This window comes from Hylobates moloch, unplaced genomic scaffold, assembly GCF_009828535.3.
Source record: "Hylobates moloch isolate HMO894 unplaced genomic scaffold, HMol_V3 SCAFFOLD_2, whole genome shotgun sequence".
NCBI classification, from domain to species: Eukaryota; Metazoa; Chordata; class Mammalia; order Primates; family Hylobatidae; genus Hylobates; species Hylobates moloch.
The window spans coordinates 61,249,656-61,268,387 of NW_026652277.1; the positions used below are offsets into that span (position 1 = coordinate 61,249,656).

The 18,732-nt window shown below is 38.9% G+C and overlaps 2 protein-coding genes across 5 annotated transcripts in view; both read right to left on the minus strand.

The window, feature by feature from the left end:
• Positions 1–6,727, minus strand: part of DCK (deoxycytidine kinase) — a 37,626-nt gene extending 30,899 nt beyond the window's left edge. For all 3 annotated transcript variants that reach the window (XM_032150542.2, XM_058434026.1, XM_058434030.1), the window contains exons 1-2: positions 6,376–6,727; positions 2,074–2,189 (exon numbers count right to left, since the gene is read on the minus strand). In XM_032150542.2, the coding sequence (XP_032006433.1) occupies positions 2,074–2,189; positions 6,376–6,466 (207 nt within the window). In that variant the 5' untranslated portion in view covers positions 6,467–6,727. The remainder of the gene's footprint in view (positions 1–2,073; positions 2,190–6,375) is intronic.
• Positions 1–18,732, minus strand: part of MOB1B (MOB kinase activator 1B) — a 376,190-nt gene that overhangs the window by 288,273 nt on the left and 69,185 nt on the right. Inside the window, exon 6 of one of the 2 annotated variants that reach the window (XR_009211796.1) lies at positions 14,502–18,309. Coding sequence is in view for 1 of the 2 variants with exons in the window: in XM_032150553.2 (XP_032006444.1) it covers positions 18,232–18,309 (78 nt within the window). In the remaining variant the exon portion in view is untranslated. Of the gene's footprint in view, positions 1–12,146; positions 18,310–18,732 lie in introns of those variants that run through there. The other variant, XM_032150553.2, reaches the window with a different exon arrangement.

The following is an 18,732-nucleotide window of genomic DNA, read 5'->3' on the forward strand; positions in this document are numbered from 1 at the left end:
CATATGTAGAAAACTGAAACTGGACCCCTTCCTTACACCTTCTACAAAAATTAACTCAAGATGGATTAAAGATTTAAACATAAGACTTAAAACCATAAAAACCCTGAAGAAAACATAGGCAATGCCATTCAGGACGTAGGCATGGGCAAAGGCTTCATGACTAAAACACCAAAAGCAGTGTTAACAAAAGCCAAAACTGACAAATGGGATCTAATTAAACTAAGGAGCTTCTGCACAGTAAAAGAAACTATCATCCAAGTAAACAGGCAACCTACAAAATGGGAGAAAATTTTTGCAATCTAGACAAAGGGCTAATATCCAGAATCTACAAGGAACTTAAACAAATTTACAAGAAAAAAAAAAAAAAAAACCCATCAAAAAGTGGGCAAATGATATGAACAGACACTTTTCAAAAGAAGACACTTATGCAGCCAACAAACATATGAAAAAAAGCTCATCATCACTGGTCATTAGAGAAATGCAAACCAAACCCACAATGAGATACCATCTCACACCAGTTAGAATGCTGATCATTAAAAAGTCAGGAAACAACAGATGCTGGAGAGGATGTGGAGAAATAGGAATGCTTTTACACTGTTAGTGGGAGTGTAAATTAGTTCAACCACTGTGGAAGACACTGTGGCGATTCCTCAAGGATCTAGAACCAGAAATACCATTTGACCCAGTAACCCCATTACTGGGTATATACCCAAAGGATTATAAATCATTCTACCATAAAGACACATGCACACGTATGTTTACTGCAGCACTATTCACAATAACAAAGACTTGGAACCAACCCAAATGCCCATCAATGTTAGACTGGATAAAGAAAATGTGGCACATATACACCAAGGAATACTATGCAGCCTTAAAAAAAGAATGAGTTCATAACCTTTGCAGGGACATGGATGAAGCTGGAAACCATCATTCTCAGCAAGCTAACACAGGAACAGGAAACCAAACACCACATGTTCTAACTTGTGAGTGGGAGTTGAACAATGAGAACACATGGGCACAGGAAGGGGAACATCATACACCAGGGCCTGTCGGTGGGGTGGGAGGCAAGGGGAGGGATAGCATTAGGAGAAATACCTAATGTAGATGACGGGTTGACAGGTACAGCAAACCACCATGGCACATGTGTATCTACGTAACAAACCTGCATTGCATGTTCTGCACATGTATCCCAGAACTTAAAGGATAACAAAAAAAAAAAAAGAAATTTTTATGAAAAAGAAAACTTTTATACTTTATTTGAAGTGCATAAATCTTGAATGCATAGCTTGATAAATTTTACTTTCCTTTTTTTTTTTTTTTTGAGACAGTGTCTCATTCTGTCACCCAGGCTGGAACACAGTGGCACCATCTCAGCTCACTGCAACCTGTGCCGCCTGGGTTCAAGAAATTCTCCTACCTCAGCTTTACGAGTAGGTGGAATTCAGGTGCCCACCACCACATTCGGCTAAGTTTTGTATTTTTAGTAGAGACGGCATTTCACCATGTTAACCAGGCTGATCTTGAACTCCTCACCTCAAGTGATCTGCCCACCTCAGCCTCCCAAAGTGCTGGGATTACAAGCGTGAGCCACCAACCCTGGCCTCAATGAATGTTTATACATATAGTCACCCCTCAGTATCCTCAAGAATTGATTCCAGGTTCCACACAGATACCAACATCCATAGATGCTCAAGTCCTTTATGTAAAATGGTGTAGTATCTGCATATACCCTATGTACATCCTCCCAAATAGTATAAATCATCTCTAGATTACTTATAATACTTCTACAATGTAAATGCGATATGAACAGTAATCCTGTATTATTTGTATTTTTTTTTGTATTCTTTCTTTCTGAATATTTTCTATTCATGATTGGTTGAATCCATATCAATCCGAAACCCACTGATATGGAAAGCCAACTGTATATCTATCCATGTAACCACCACCTAGATGAAGATATATACCTAAAGCAAGATTTGAAAGTTTTATTGAAAAAGAAAAAGAAAAAGAGATTAAGTACTACTGCTCCTCTAAACCAAAAGGCTTTTATCTACTTAAATTTTATTTTCATACCTCAAATTCATCTTGAGTACTCTGAACATTGCACCATCTGGCAACAGGTTCAGGAACCACTTCCCAATCTTCACACAATTGTTTAAGGATATTCACAAATGTTGACTTCCCTGCAGCTGTTGTGAGGAAAGATAAAATTGAGGAAGAAAAGTTGTTACGAAAAAAAGATGTCAAGTAGTCATTAGCGTTTGCAAGATTTACAATAGCAAGCAACACAAAAAACCCAAAACATTCCACTTTCTAAACTTTCTCTTCATATTTCTTTAAAAGAAAATTAAAAGGCTCCCTGCCCAATTTCATTAAGCACATTTGTTTTTTATTATGTTTAGTTTAACAATATATTATATTTAATAGTAGGGACAGTCTTGACCTAGAAGTAATACTCCTAATGGCCACCACACCCTTTATATCTGAAGTCACCAAATGTGGTTGTATTAGACATCTCTGGTTAGCGTAATGTTCTCTCTCTTTCCCTGTGTGTGTGTGCACACATACACAGATGAACATATAAATAACTTCAACATACTTACAAGCAAAGCTTCCTCTTCCTTATATATTAGATCCATGGGGAGTAGAAAGAACTTACCTTTGACTTGCAGAACTATATTTAAATCTAGGACATTAGACAGGGCAATAGAAAAGAAGAAAAACCTGGAAGAACTTTAAAGAACCACACAGAGAAAAAAAGGAGCGAGGCAGTAAAGAAGGTGACACAGGGAGACAGTTTAGAAGAAAAACACAAAGTAAACTGTATCCAGAGGAGAGGAGAAAAACTTTTAACGATAAACTGGGTGACAGTGAGATTTAATCATGGGAAAAACACTGGCCACCAAAATTTAGTATGAAGAGTGTAAGCTTAGGGACTGTACAGCATTTAGAAGAATGTTAAGTGGAAGTAGAAGCATATAGAAAGAACACCCCACATTCACTGAGCTAGATGGAAGAGGGAAAGGAGAACATGATGTTCAGAAAGAGCACCCAAGGAACAAATCAAAAAATTAGGCATCCACCAGAGTCTGAAAGCACTTAAGGCTACAGCATTCAACTTTCTTCTGACACTGCTTACAAGCAGAAAAATTCATATGGTCATACTTAAAAAGTCTAAGAGTAGTAACAGTTACATTTAGTTCAAGCAGAGTAATAACAGTTAGCTGGAGTTCCCAGACTAACACATCTAGTTCCTTCACTTTTTGGGGGAAAAGTGGGAGCTAGAAAATAAGCTAATTAATAAATTAATTTTCTGTGAAGGCAAAGGAGAACAAGAACCAAAGACACTGATGTTAATACTTTAAAAAGTCATGGAAACTAACAGAATTCCTAATGCCAAGCAGGCATTATAATGCTGAAAGTCATTCTGAACAGACTACTAAGATGAGAAGCAGGTAAGTCCTCCATCAATCTAACATAAGGGAACATTTGAGTAACACAGAACATAAGAAGATGGGTTATATAAATATAAAACTAAAACGACCAAGTAAAGTTCAAATTCTAGGAAAAATAGAGGAATTGCAAAATAGTTTACGCACTGCTTAACAATTTGTGCATTTACAGCTTATTTGGATCTGGCAAATAAGGTGAAGGGGACATGAACAAAAGTGCAAGACCAATAATGAACAGTAATTAACAAAGTCTCAGTGTCAGGGAGACGAAAAATGGCAAGGAACATGCTCCATCTAAACACCAATTGTTGTCATACAGAAATGCAGGTCTGGTGTTAACAGATCTTCAGATTTTTCAAAAGAAGCCAAGAATCTAATTGTTTATGGGAAATCTCGAAATGTTTTCGAGTTAGCAACAAATTTAATTTTTTTTTTCTTTAGACACAGGGTCTCACTCCGTAGCCCAGGCTTTAGGGCAGTGGCACAACCACAGCTCACGGCAGCCTCAAACTATAGGTCTCAAGAGATCTCCACTTCAGCCTCCTGAGTAGCTAGGACTAAAGGTGCATGCTACCACAACTGGCCTTTTTTTTTGAGAGTCTCACTCTGTCACCCAGGCTGAGGTGCAGTGGTGCCATCTCGGCTCACTGCAACTTCTGCCTCCCACACTCAAGCCATCCGCCCACATCAGCATCAGCCGCCTGAGTAGTTGGAGCTACAGGCATGATCCACTGCGCCTGGCCTAATTTTTTTATTTTTATTTTTCTTAGAGACTAGTTCTTACTATGTTGCCATGCTAGTCTCAAACTCCCGGCCTCAAGCAATCCTCCCGCCTCAGCCTCCCAAAGCACTGGGATTACAAGCTTGAGCCACTGGCCACTAAAATTTTTTTTTAACCTGTGCAGGTCAATATTGTGCAACTGCAGGCTATCAGTTTGCAACTCCTTTCAGTGTAGGTAAAGGCGAAATCAGTGAAGAATTTTAAGCAGAAGATAACACATGACATTTGCATACAAAAAGACCGCTGCGGAAGTAGATAAGAGAAACTGGAGATGGGATGATAGATTAGGAAATTATTTCAGCTGCTGAGAAGATTAAAGATGCATTGAGGAAAGATTTCTAAATATGATGCTACCTAACTGGATTGGAGAGAGGGAAAGGGGATGAATGTATTGTGGTATTGATCCAAGGGGTTATTCATTCAACTTTACTGTTTTGTTTTTGTGTTTTTAACAGTCTTGCTCTGTCACCCAGGCTGGAGTGCAGTAGTGCGATCACGGCTCACTGTGGCCTTGATCTTTGGGCTCAAGCAATCCTCCTGCCTCAGCCTCCTGAGTAGCTGGAGGCACACCAACACATGCAGCTAATTTTTTAATTGTTTTGTGGAGATGAGTTCTCACTATGTTGCCCAGGCTGGTCTCGAACTCCTGGACTCAAGCGATTCTCTTGCCTAAGCCTCCCAAAATCCTGGGATTACAAGTATGAGCCACCATGCCCCGCCTCAAATTTACTTTTCAGATGGCTTTGTTCAGCCACTTTCTCCTGTCTTTATATATGGTATTCTTTATTCAGTAAGCAGCTGTCAGGGATTCCATACTAGTAAACATGCACCCTCAAATAACTTACATTGCTAAGTATATTATATTGGTCTTTCTACTGGTGCCTTAATTCTGGAGCAATGAAATAAGAAGTCCTCTTTGAGAATGCATTTGTTCTATTCATTTGAATGCTTAAAGCATCTGCTTGCCTTGCCTTTTTCAAGAAGGTACAGTGCTTTGAATGTGGTAAAAATTTTTAAAAATTTGCTGTATGCATGAATGACCAGCACCCAACCTGGAGCTAAAAAAGTTTTTAAAAAAATCTATCAAAACAGGAAGTTTCAGGGGTAGGTTTCCTGTGGTTGGAAATACAGAAGAATCGGCCGTTGGTGTGTATCTTGCAAAGTGACAGGCATGGCCTAGTCTGCCCCCCATCTGAGTTAACAGAAACGTTAGTGGTCTTTGAATCATAATCCAATGTTTACTTGGATGTGGAGTAAAGGGTGAGGAACTCCATGCTATTAAGATCATTAAAGACCTCTTTCCTTGTACTCGAATGTTTCGAGTTTCGTTAATAATATCGCTAAAACAATGCTTCGTTAATAATATAGCTAAAAAACTGTAAACAACCCAGAGGTCCACAACTAGAAAATGGATAAACGATGGTACATCCATGCAATGGAATACTACTCAGCAATAAAACGAAACAAACTATAGACACAAGTAACGTGAATTTCAAAAGCATTATGCTAAATGAAAGACGCCAGACACAAAAGGCGATATAGCCTATGTCGATATAGCCTATGATTTCTATCCCTGCAAGTGTTGCCTTTTCCAGAATGCCATATAAATATGCAATATAAATATGGCATTCTGGAAAAGGCAACACTTGCAGGGATAGAAATGACATCAGTGGGTGCCAGGGAATAGGAAGGGTGGAGGGAGCTGACTACAAAGGAGCAGGCAGGAACTTTCTGAGGTGATCTCGATCGTGGTGATAGTAAAAGGCATAATATTTATCAAACCTCATAGAAGAGTACACCTAAAAAGGTGAATTTAATGTAAGTTACACCTCAAGAAATCTGATACCCTTCCCCCGCTTCCCTTTGCGAGTTCCCAACAAAGAGGGCGCAGGGGCTCAAAGCGCGCCTCACAGAGACCGCAGGCCTGGCGCCCAGTCTGACCCCGGGGACCGCAGTCACCCTGTGGCGCTGGAGGTAAGGGAAGGATGCTCTGGGTGGGAAAGGAAGCCGAGGCCGCGTCCACACCGCCAGGCTGGCGGGAAAGCCCTCACCGAGGAGCTGCAGAGAGATGCGGCGAAGGGAAGCTTCAGCCACTGCCGCGACACCCCAGCCTTGCGTCCCATATTTCCGGAGGCTCCTTACCGATGTTCCCTTCGATGGAGATTTTCTTGATGCGGGTCCCCTCAGAGCTGGCTGAGAGAGACGGGCAGCTTCTCTTGGGCGGGGTGGCCATTCCTTAGTCTTGTGGCGGCCCAGAGCGCCTCCGGCCGAGAGGGCTGGGAGGCGGCCACAGGTGCGCTCACTGGAGCTCGCGGGGCCGCCAAGCCAGATCCTGACCTGCCGGGTCAACTAGTGAGCTCACCGGCCCGCCGGCGGGTGTCGGGATTTGACTTTGGCGCGCGGAGGCAGCTGAGGACACAGGCGGGCCTGTGGCGTGGCCCCGCCCTCCTCAAGCCGCGATCCCCAGTTGCCCCTCTGCCCTCGCCCGCTTCCAGCGCGGGTTCCCGCGTGCGCGCTCCGCACGCCAGGTCACGTGGAGGCCGGGGCGGGGCCGCGCGTGTGGCGGAAGGCCTCTACCCCCCGCAGCCAGGCGCCCGGGAGGGGCGCGGTAAGAGGTTCCGGAGTCGGGTGGGGAGGAAGGGTGGACGCCAGAGGCCTGAGGGCGCTGGAGGGCAGAGGGCGTCACCTGCAGTGGGCCGTGCCAGGCTTTGGAAAACCCGCCTCTCCAGTGGGCCTGTTGGAGATGAACAGACGCGTCTGGACAGAACTGGATAGACTTAAAGCTTTGAACTCATCAGGAGAGAAGGCACTGTGTGGTAGGAAAATCAAATGGAATTATTCTGGCTTCTCAGCCTAGAGGAAGACCATCAGGCGAAGTGCCGTCCTTGGGAATCGCACTGCCCACTTAGAGAGCCAGGCTGTCTTCTTCTATGTGCTTTTCATTAATTGACGAAGTCTAGTGCCAAAGATACCGTCATTAGCCCATTTACCTACCAGTGGGAAAACAGGCACTAAGAGACTGCTTGTTCCAAGTGTCAAAGTCAGTGAAAGTGGGATGGGAATTTAGGTAGTCAGATGCCACCCACAGGAAGCCTTTCCAGATCTCCCATACCGTTTTCCGTTTGATTTGGATGCACGACCATGCTGTATAGAAGTTAGCACGTTGGGTAGGTAGGTTTCTGTTCAGCTGTTAACTCAGCCTGCCCAACACCTGGCACATAGGTAACAAAATGTACTGTATGTTGAATTTTTGAATGCCTACTTATGTGCCATGTACTCTGCTAGAAGACTCATCTAGACGGGACAAATGCAGTGTAGGATTTGTCCCAGCTAGATGAGTACATTTTTAGTCAGGGTAAAGGCCTAATGAGGCAAGAGAATAGGGAATTAGGGTAACCAAGGGTTAAGACATAAGCAAAAGAACAGCAGGTGCAGCCAATTCTAGGCAAGACTAGGCAGCATACAGGCCACACCTTCACTCCTGTGATTACAAGACAGAAGTTTCCACATCACCTCTGATTGTCCTCGGCCATCTCCATTTCAGCCTCTGATTGGTCACAGGCCAATCCTTCACAGGGTGTAACCAATTGGACGACTGTAAAGGGCACCTAGGGGTTTACCAAATTCTTTTAGCCTAGTAACCCTTAAGAACACTGCAATTAGGACTCTTGAAGCACTTGCTTCGCTTCAATAAATTTGTGCTTTTGTTACTTCGTTCTTTTGTTGCTTTGTCTTTCGTTGCTTTGTTTCTACGTTTTGTTCAATTCTTTAACACGCCAAAAACCCAGACAACTCAGTCAAGACTTCCCATCCAGTAACACTAATAAACCAGATATTACCCAGTCTGGACGTTATCTGGTCCACATTGTCTACAGAAACCAAAGGCCTTGCTATTCTTTTTTACATTGCAACTATCATCAGACCTGAAATGCATCTAAATGTGTAGCCAGAAGGGGAAAATGGTGACTCCATCCTCAGAAATAAAGAGCAGAAATTAAAATGTGAATCCTTGGGGGTCACATTTTCCAGGATTAAACAGCAAGAATCATTCTATGTAACTGCCCTATATTATTCTGTTATGCAATTATTTTGTATATAATACTTTTACTTATCCCCATAGTGATTAATAGCAAGATCCTAGGAATGGAAGAGGCCTGAATAGTTGTCATCAGGTATAGTAAGGAAATTGGGAGAAAAGTGCTGGGGAAACTACTAGGTATCACATTCCACAGCCAAGGTTGGGGGAAAACTCATGAAATGGTAAGAGTACTGGCAGCTACCGAGAGGAGGGAGGCAAGTCTCTTGAGACCTTCAACAGGAAAGCAGAGCTGGTCCTGGATGGATGTCATAAAGAGGCTTGGGGTTAAGGAGTAGAAATCTTCAAGTGTGGTTTCCACAAAAAAGACCCACACAAGAAGTATCTTACAATGATGAAGAGTTTAAGCACTGGAAAATGAAAGATTTCAAACACCAGTTCTACCAGTTTCTGGCTGTGAAAACTTGAATTCATCTGAGCTTAAGAGTATACTTTGAAAAATACAAATGTGGGAGGCCGAGGCAGGTGAATGGCTTGAGCCCAGGAGTTTGAGACTAGCCTGGGCAACATGGCAAAACTCTGTCTCTACAAAAAAATACAAAAATTAGCTGGGCGCCTGTAGTCCCAACTATTTGGGAGGCTGAGGTAGGAGAATTACCGAAGCCAGGGAGTCAAGGCTGCAGTGAGCCAAGATCATGCCACTGTACTCCAGTGAGACCCTGTCTCAAGTAACAACAACAAAGTAAATGGGGGAAGCAAAGAATCTAGCTTTTTTGGCATTAAGTCCAGCATAATTTCCCACTTTCCTACATGACCTGGGGTAATACAAGGAGTGACCAGAGAAAAGCACTTTTCAAAACATCTTCTTGATTTCTGGTCCACAATCTCTTATCTAAAACCCTGGCAGCCAGATGTTTCAGAACTTAAAACTTTTAGAAAATATTTTTAGAAAAGAAATTCAAAACTTTGGAACTGGCTGGACACAGTGGCTCATGCCTATAATCCCAGCACTTTGGGAGGTACTCTGGAATGCTTGAGCTCAGGAATTCGAGACCAACCAGGGAAACATGACAAAACTAATAGAAAAAATACAAAAATTAGCTGGTTGTGGCGGCACACACCTGTGGTCCCAGCTACTCAGGAGGCTGAGGTGGGAGGATGGCTTGGGCCTGCAAAGTTTAGCTTTAGTGAGCTATGATTGCACCACTGCATGCCAGCCTGAGTGACACAGCAGCAAGACCCCGTCTCAAAAATAAAATTTGGAATCCAAACTTTAGAAAAGAAATACAGTGCATATACTGTATATTAATTATTAAGTAAGCACCCCCACTCCCCCTGCAGAGGTGTTAAATGCACTAATACTTTGCAGTGAAACAAAGAGTGTTAACATGAAGTGTGATAAAGACTATTAACATCTGGTCAGAATAAGTTTGCAATGAATTCAAAAAAAATACCTTTGGGGCCAAGCACGGTGGCTCACACCTGTAATCCCAACACCGTGGGAGGCCGAGATGGACAGATTACCTGAGTTCAGGAGTTCGAGACCAGCCTGGCCAACATGGCATAACCCTGTCTCTACTAAAGATACAAAAACTAGCCAAGAGTGGTGGTGTGTGCCTGTGGTCCCAGCTACTCGGTAGGCTGAAGCTGGAGAATCCCTTGCACCTGGGAGGCGGAAGTTGCAGTAAGCCAAGATCATGCCACTGCACTCCAGCCTGGGTGAGAGAGTGAGACCCCGTCTCAAAAAAACTTTGGTTTTCTGAGCTTTTCAGGTTTTGAAACTGCAGATAAGAGACAGGATTAGAGCACCCAGCCAGTCATGAGCGTGCTGCCACCTAATCCTTTCTTGCCAGAAATTTTACTACTCCTTCAATTTGGGAATTCTTTTTCTTCTGTGGGAATTCTAGTGTAACTAAAGAATGAGACAGCATCCTGACTGATAACATACAGGTTTATTAGGAAAACTAAATCAACTCAGAAAATAATAAAAAGCAGAAAAAATGAGACCCTGAACATTGATAGTAAGTAGTGGTTACACAGCCCATGAGTTTGTCTACATAAACTCAACTACTTCTGTAAAATGATGTTTATCAACTTTATAAACTTGGTTATAAATTTCCCCTTGTAATCTTCATTAGTGCCTAGAAAATAGGGGGTATTTATGATAGCCATCATAAATGCAAGAGTGGGAGTCTGTGCTTCCTGCAAATCTGAAATCTGAAAGCAAAATAACATACTAGAAGACCATAGGAGCCCATCAGATGTATATAGCTTAGCAAAGAAAGCTGTTTTGCTACATGCTTGTAAAGTGGACTGAGGTCATCAAGAAAATGTGATGCTGTATTCATCATGCTGTAACAGGAGCATGTACAATTTCTTAGTAAAACTTCTACTAAACATGGTTGTTTAAACCTTAGAGGAATAATTAATTAGAATCTTTGTGTTGCAAAATGCTCATTGCAGATGTTATATGAGGGATTAACAACTTATAATACATTTAGTACAATAGAGGTAAATGAACCTAATTATCAAAATGTAGATAATTTTACAATATATATTTCTTTACACATAATAAATGAATAACAGGGTGTTTTTTTTTTATTTTATTTTTTGAGACGGAGTCTTGCTTTGTCGCCCAGGCTGGAGTACAGTGGCACAATCTCGGCTCACTGCAACCTCCGCCTCTTGGGTTCAAGCGATTCTCCTGCCTCAGCCTCCCGAGTAACTGGGTCAATAGGCACGCACCACTGTGCCCGGCTGATTTTTTAATATATTTTTTAGTAGAGACAGGGTTTCCCCACATTGACCAGGCTGGTCTCAACTCCTGACCTTGTGATCCACCCACCTCAGCCTCCCTAAGTGCTGGGATTACAGGCATGAGCCACCGCGCCCAGCCCACAGGGCGTTTTTAAAGCATGCAGACACAGTCCACAACAGCATTGGCTAGCATTTCAACTAGTCTTTCTCCCAAATACCATTAGTGACTTTCAGCAACTGTGGCTACTACCATTAAATATTCTTAACCTGAAGATTCAAACACAAATGCCTCTAACATAAATACTTCTGATACTCTGAGACTTCTAAAATACACGTTTTGGCCAGGCGCGATGATGGCTCACGCCTATAATCTCAGCACTTTGGGAGACCAAAGCTCGTGGGTCACCTTAGGTCAGGAGTTTGAGACCAGCCTGGCCAACATGGTGAAACCCTCTCTCTACTAAAAATACAAAATATTAGCCGGACATGGTGGCATATGCCTGTAATCCCAGCTACTTGGGAGGCTGAGGCAGGAGAATCACTTGAACCCGGGAGGTGGAGGTTGCAGTGAGCTGAGATCGTGGCATTGCACTCCAGCCTGGGCAACAGAGCAAGACTCTGTCTCATAAATAAAATAAAATAAAATACACATTTCCTTTTGGAATTTGGTAAATGATTCTCCAATATTATTAATATTCCTTAATGATCTATAATGAAGACAAAATATTAAATAATAGCTTGATGAAAAGGTCAACAAATGATTATTACTGTGCTAACTGTTCTCACTGTAATAGTATATATTATAGAAAACATACACCTGCATACTGCAGAATAAAGAAAAAAGTGAAGAAAGAAAAACAAAAACACTGGTTTCAAGTTCAGACACAGTAGGGTTTTAAAACCCTAATCCAAATCAGTGACTTGTACAATTTCTGAGCTTTAGTTTTCTAAGATGTTGAGACACTGAGATACTAATTTCCAAGGTTGTTGTGAACATTGCAGAAAATAATGCCTAACAAATTTTAAATGTTCATATTCCATATACCATCAATATTTCCCTTGGAATGTGTTTAGTGTGGGAATGCCTATGGCAAAAATAAACAGTAATGCAAAGTCAGGATTCATGGCCAAACATAACTATTTATTCATTTTTTTCTTATAAACATTGAGTTTCTTCTTTAAAAAAAAAAAAAAACACCTAGAATTTAAATATTTCCCATCCCATCACATACAAGTCTGTATACATTATTTACATCTTTTGAATAAAACATTACAGATTTTCTGACATTCAGTATCCCTTTTTAAACAAAAATGAAGCAATTAAACTTTGATCAGTAACAACTAAAATTTGCATAATCCGACACAGTTTGTAATATAGCGCCTATGTTGAATTTCGTAACTTAGATGATTTTTCCCCTTCTAGTTACTTGATTATAAGAGAGAAATTGTCTCCATGAGAGTAGTTCCCTGTCTTTATGCACTCTTCTCAATACTTGCACAGTGAAATGCTGCCCTTATTCTTCCATTACTTGGCACTGACAATATTCCTCTGCTTTTGTCTTCAGAAATGATTTCTATTTGAACTTTAAGTGTTCTCATATATACTGTATTCTCTTTCAACCTAGATTTCATGACACTGTTCCTAGTGGTAATTCTATGTAGTAAGTTAAACCTATAGGAAAAGTTCAAATAAAACATCAAGTAAGTGTTTCCTACAAGATTAGTGCCCTCACCACCCTGGTTATGCATGTACAATAATAAATACAAGTTAGTGGCTCCAAAAAAACTATTTTCCCTAAAAACAGTCATTTCTGACAATTTAAGGAGCAAAGCATCCTTAAAATGAAAATGCACTAATCTTTTTTACAACCTACACAATTATTTCAGAAAAATAAAAACTTGTGCAAAATGGTAAGAAACGCCCACCTATACAAATTTAATATTAAATCAGATGAGAACATGAATTTACAAATAAAAAACAATTTAATATTAATAATATATGGAGAAATTAAATATTGAAATTTTAACTTTGTATCACTAATAATCTCAGCTTCAGTGAAATAATTTAAAGAAAGTTGTCAAACACTAATTTCCTAAATAAACTGAAACCTATGAATTGACAGTAAATACTTCAGAATCTCTAACAATGAAGACCTGCAAAATCAGCCTAATTATTTTCCAGTGTGTGTGTACACGCACAGTGGAAAAACATACTGCTGGAAAAAGCCAGTGATTTTACTATCTACTTTTGAGAACTATAGCCCAAATTTTTCAATTATTTAGTTCTATATGCAGAAAAAGTTACTACATTTGCAAAACTGATTTTTGTATTTTCTCTCTTTTGTCAAAATGTGAATCAGTTCAGCTACAAGTGACAGACATACAGTGCAGTTTTATACCTTCAAAATGGATTATTCTCTGTGATTAGCCTATTAGGAAAGCCTTAAAAATTCAAAATCATCTGTGGTCAGAATTTTTGTTACATCTTCAAATTAACCTTTTCCATTAAATCTTAAGATACCTTTACTGCTAAACATTTATCATACCATACACAATTAAGGTGATAGCTGAACAACAGTGATTTCCATGGTAAATTTTCATATTACAACAAAACTCTGATATTTAAGTTATTTAAGAGTAGTCCTTAAAGTGTTTCTAAGAATTCGTATATTTTCTTTAATTTCAAAATAAGCTTAAAGTATAAATCTGTGTTTTTAAGAATTGGTAGATTCTTTAATACCCCAGATAAATTTCAAAATAAGGTAAGTTTTCTTATTGGTATGCAGTCACATTTCCAAATTATAAATATACTTTTGGTCCCACATCTTTTAAAAAGACATTAAAAATTATAAATATATGAAAAGGTTATACAATTCTAAATATTTTGTGATATGTAGGCTAAAAACTCAGCATAATTAGTATATGAAACTTATTCCTATTTCTTCGTACAAAAATCTCCAGTCTTTTATTAAAGTCAAATTGTTCATCTGAGTGAAAATATTTTTTAAAAAATGGCAGTAAAGGCTGTTGTTTCCTTAAACTACTTCTATCTTAAATATTGGATCCATTTTTCCATAGTATCCATTCAATCAATACTATCCTACAGTAGTCAAAATTAAGTTGAAAAGTTTTCATGAAAGGGAACAAAAACAGAAAACAGGTTCTAGAGAAAGGACTTGGTTTTTTCCATTAATATATCTAAGGTAATTAAGGTAAGGTAATTAAGCTGAATTTTTTTAAAAAGTAAAACCTCCACATCCAAGTGATATTTTCCACTTCAAAATAGTGACATCAGGAAAATATTCTTTTATTCAATGATGCTACCAATGCTTAAAACATTCTCTTGTGCAAATTCGGAAATCATGGCACTTTCCTTTGAACTTCCCTAATGGTTTAGCTCCAGAGAACAGCCAAATTTAAATTACAGTTGAGCTGATGATTAAGATGGGTCATACTGGCTGGCTGTGTGGCTCACACCTGTAATCCCAGCACTCTGGGAGGCTGGGGAGGGCGGATCACTTGCGGTCAGGAGTTTGAGACCAGCCTGGCCAATATGTTGAAACCCCATCTCTACTAAAAATACAAAAATTAGCCAGGTGTGGTGCTGCCTGTAATCCCAGCTACTTGGGAGGCTGAGGCAGAAGAAATGCTTGAACCCAGGAGGTGGAGGTTGCAGTGAGCTGAGATCATGCCATTGTACTCCAGCCCGAGCAAGAGAGCAAGACTCCAACTTAAAAAAAAAAAATAGGTCATATTAAGCTGCCAAAAGTGTTTAGTGCAACTAAAATGATGAAATTGATTTTCCTGCATAATAACAAACTGCTTTTCATGGCATGCTCTAGAACAGTTCCAAAAACATTATACTTTTGCAGTATAGCTGGAATAAACAGTGCTCCCAAAAGAAACACTCTGAAGATCAACTCTCATTTGGATGTTAAGGCATGACTTATTCACCTTAAAAAGAAAGTTCTGCAACTCAATATTTGTATCTCACATATTCTACCATTTCAGTGGTTATCAAAACCTCTCTCAGAGAGGGGTAAACAAAAGTATAAATGAAATGTTGTTTGGCTAGTTTTGCTATTTTCCCATAAGCAAGGAAAATGCTAATACATAAAATGGAGTCTGGTGGTTATATATGTAATATATAAATATCCACATCATCTCTATTTCCTGATAAGAGATTGTAGCGTTTTATCCATCCTGATAAGCCAGGCAGTAACTCAGTCTGAGATATATTATACAAAAAACGTATCTTCTCCTACCTAATACATTTTATGGTGATCATTTAGAATTTACAAATGACTAACAGAGAGAAGGTAGAAAGAGACTGCAATTAAAAATCTTCCAATTTAAGGTAAATTAACCTCCAAAACCTCTACCAGCAACTAACATGCTTGTTATTTTAGTGCAGTCTAATGCCATGGTTTTCAAGGGAAAGGGAATAATCAAGTCAGCAAATGAAAGCCAGTAGCACCATCTACTGCTAATTAAAATATTTTCACTCTTTTTGTTATTAATTTCTCTCTACCACCACTACTCCATCAATTAAAGTAATTCCAAAACATTGCTTCATATTAACATTTAACCAAAAAAAGCATTGTGTGTGACAATAATACTATGTTAACTTACTACTTTACATTTTATGGGATGCTTTTATCAAAGGATAAGAAAACCAACTGTTGCTTTATAGCTACGTATTAATATAGACAGCAAGGGGGAAAATAATTATCTTGGTTACTTACAAATTAGTTAAAGAAATCCAAAAAGAATCCAATAGACATTTATCAGCAAACTCTCCTGCAGAACAAAGCACTGATCCTTATATTTAAAAGGGCATCTTACTAACTTTCATGGGAACCAACCAAATCAAATCAACCTTTTATTACATCAGTTCTTTCACTTTCTGATTTTTTCCTTACTTGTAGCCATGTAATACCATGTACAATGCCAGGCCTCTCCCCTAGAGAACTGCTATGCTTTGTTACCATATATACACATATATACATCTCCTTACTTCCCAGTGACTGTGATTAAAGAAATACTCTAAGCTGGCACCTGAGATTCTGGCACAGTGAAAACAAACTATCTACATATAGTGAGAAAGTAGGTCTTACTACTAAAAATAAGTACAGTGTACTACTGTATAAGGCTTGAAAGGGCAAGATTAATTTTTCACTATTCTCTCTATACTTGGCTACTGCAACTCCTTTTTTACTAGATTGATATGAAGTCAAATACAATATGGAAGACTAAGTAATTCTGTGCTTCATTTTCCTATAGAGACAAGACTCAAAATCACTTCACAAATTTTATTTCTGAATCAACCCATAATGATTCATATTATCTATCTGAATACAAAACGATTTAAGGAAATTAACTAGCTCTGACTGCAGTTTATAAATAAGCTTTACCAATAAATGTCCAAGATATTTAACTCTGCCAGGCTTTCCTGTTACTTCTACTGTTGGTACTTGGTAAATAATTGCTAGAAATGAAGTGGAGAAAAAGGCAGTTCCTAGTCAACATAATTGTAACGGCATTAAATTGTATCACTGCTCTACTTTAATGGCAAAACAAATTGATTTAATTTTAGATTCTTTTCTACTGAGTGTTTTTAATCTACACTATTTCAGAGCAAGCATTTCTTCCTAGATGTGAAAAAGGTGTGTTTCAACTGAAGGAAGGATATATATTTCTAACAGAAGAAAGAAGATTTATTGGAAATGACAAAACTAAAACTGGATTTCTAAAAAGGGTATTTTCTAGAATAAAACTGAAGTGGAAAAATTAATATTTATTCTAAAAACTAAGTTTCTGAACTTGTTATTTATGGTAATAATTCACTAGAAAGTCATGGTGAATAAAATTTAGAAGTTAATAACTACTGAATTAGCATTTTTCATTATCTAATATTGCTGCAAAGAAAAACATTTCCTTTCACGGTGGAAAAACCAGAAATCAGAATGCTTCAAACTGGGCCTAAAATAACCAAAGAAGATACGGTATCATCTTAAAATGACAGGCAAACATCAGCTCCATTCACTGAATGGAAATGCTAAGTGATCAATTTCCCCCAACAATCCTTAAATTCCATGTTTAATGTCTGTACCTAAAATTAATAATTTATTTTTAACTTCCCATGGAAGTTGATTCCTAAAAGGAAGTCTCTAAGACTTTGTTTCTAAGTAATTGATTAAAAATCTTCATGCCATTCTATTCAAAGGTTTTTCAGACAAAACTTTCTAGAACTTGACTCCTCATCCCTAACTCCCCATACATACTAACATCTCCATGCCCCCAGCCAAATACACGTTCCTATCCCCTCCTCTTCAAAGTAGAAGGGAATTCTGCAGACTTACGGCTCATTTGGCAATTGCTAGGAAACCTCACAGTTCAGCATCACCTCTGAAGATGGCAATCCTATATACGACCTGAATTTTTACATCTACAGTGCAGTTAACATGTAGAAAGAAGCCAAAATGTAACACATTTCAACATCCTCAAGTTTCAATATCACAGATATCAAGAGGTGGGAAAAGACCTGCTTGCAGAGCTTTAAGCATTGTTGAACATAATATATTACCATCAATATAAAAAATAATTACGAAATATTTTTTATGTTCTACATGCATACCTTTACAAATTCTGTTTCTTCAAAGCAGTAAAGGCTGGAGATCACCATTTTAGGTAAACTATGGCTTTTATCATAGACATTTTAAAACATGCACCAGTAAGTGCCCTGGGTAGTAATCCTAATATTGTTTCAAGCCCTGTTCAGTTCTATATCTATGCTTTGCACCTCAGAAGTGAGCCTGCCAAGGCACTTAAAAACATAAGTCTTTTGGGGACTTCAAAAATGGGCCACAATTTACACCACACAGAAACCAATCCATCGGCAGTTCAATCAACAAGCACTTTCTTGCAGCACACAATATTATTAAAAAACTCCTCAAGTAACCAAAACCAAGTTTAAAAACACTAAGATAAATTTACCCTTATCAAGTGTACAGAGAATGGTTCTTGGCTTCCCCTAGCAATAGAATATGGTTTCACATAATCAGAATAAAGAAAAAGGAACCCAAACAAGCCCCCGCCCCCAAACCTAGGACAAAACAATCCAGATAAAAACAAAATATAACAAAATCCCCAATACACTCCACACTGCTTCATTTGAGGAATAATTTACACAGCTCTGCATCCTTTTATCTGTCTTTTGAGGTGAGTTTTTCAATCAGTTCTTGGAGTGGTGCAAGTTCTCTTCTATCAATAAGGTTGAATTCCTATGCATGATAAAGAAAGGCAGAATAAATAGCAAAAACATTATTTGCATCTTATTCCAAAGTAAATTACCATGAACATTTTTTGGAAATTAGCTTTTGAAGTACATAAAAGTAGTTTGTTTTTCTTTTTCTTGTTCACTAGGTCTGTGTCTTGAGTAAATCACTTAACCACTCCTGATGTTATGCTTTTACATCTGTGACATTAGGATAAATCCCCCTATCTCATAAAATTATTGTGGGGACTAAATGTGATACTGGATGTTAAACTACTTCATGTAATGCCTGACACAAAGTAACAATAAATGGGAGTTGCTGCTTCCTGTTGAAAGGAATGATCTGGACACCATTTAAATACAGTTAACCAAGTAGAGAGACACACACACACACAAAACACTAGCATCTCAGGCAAATTCAGCATTATAT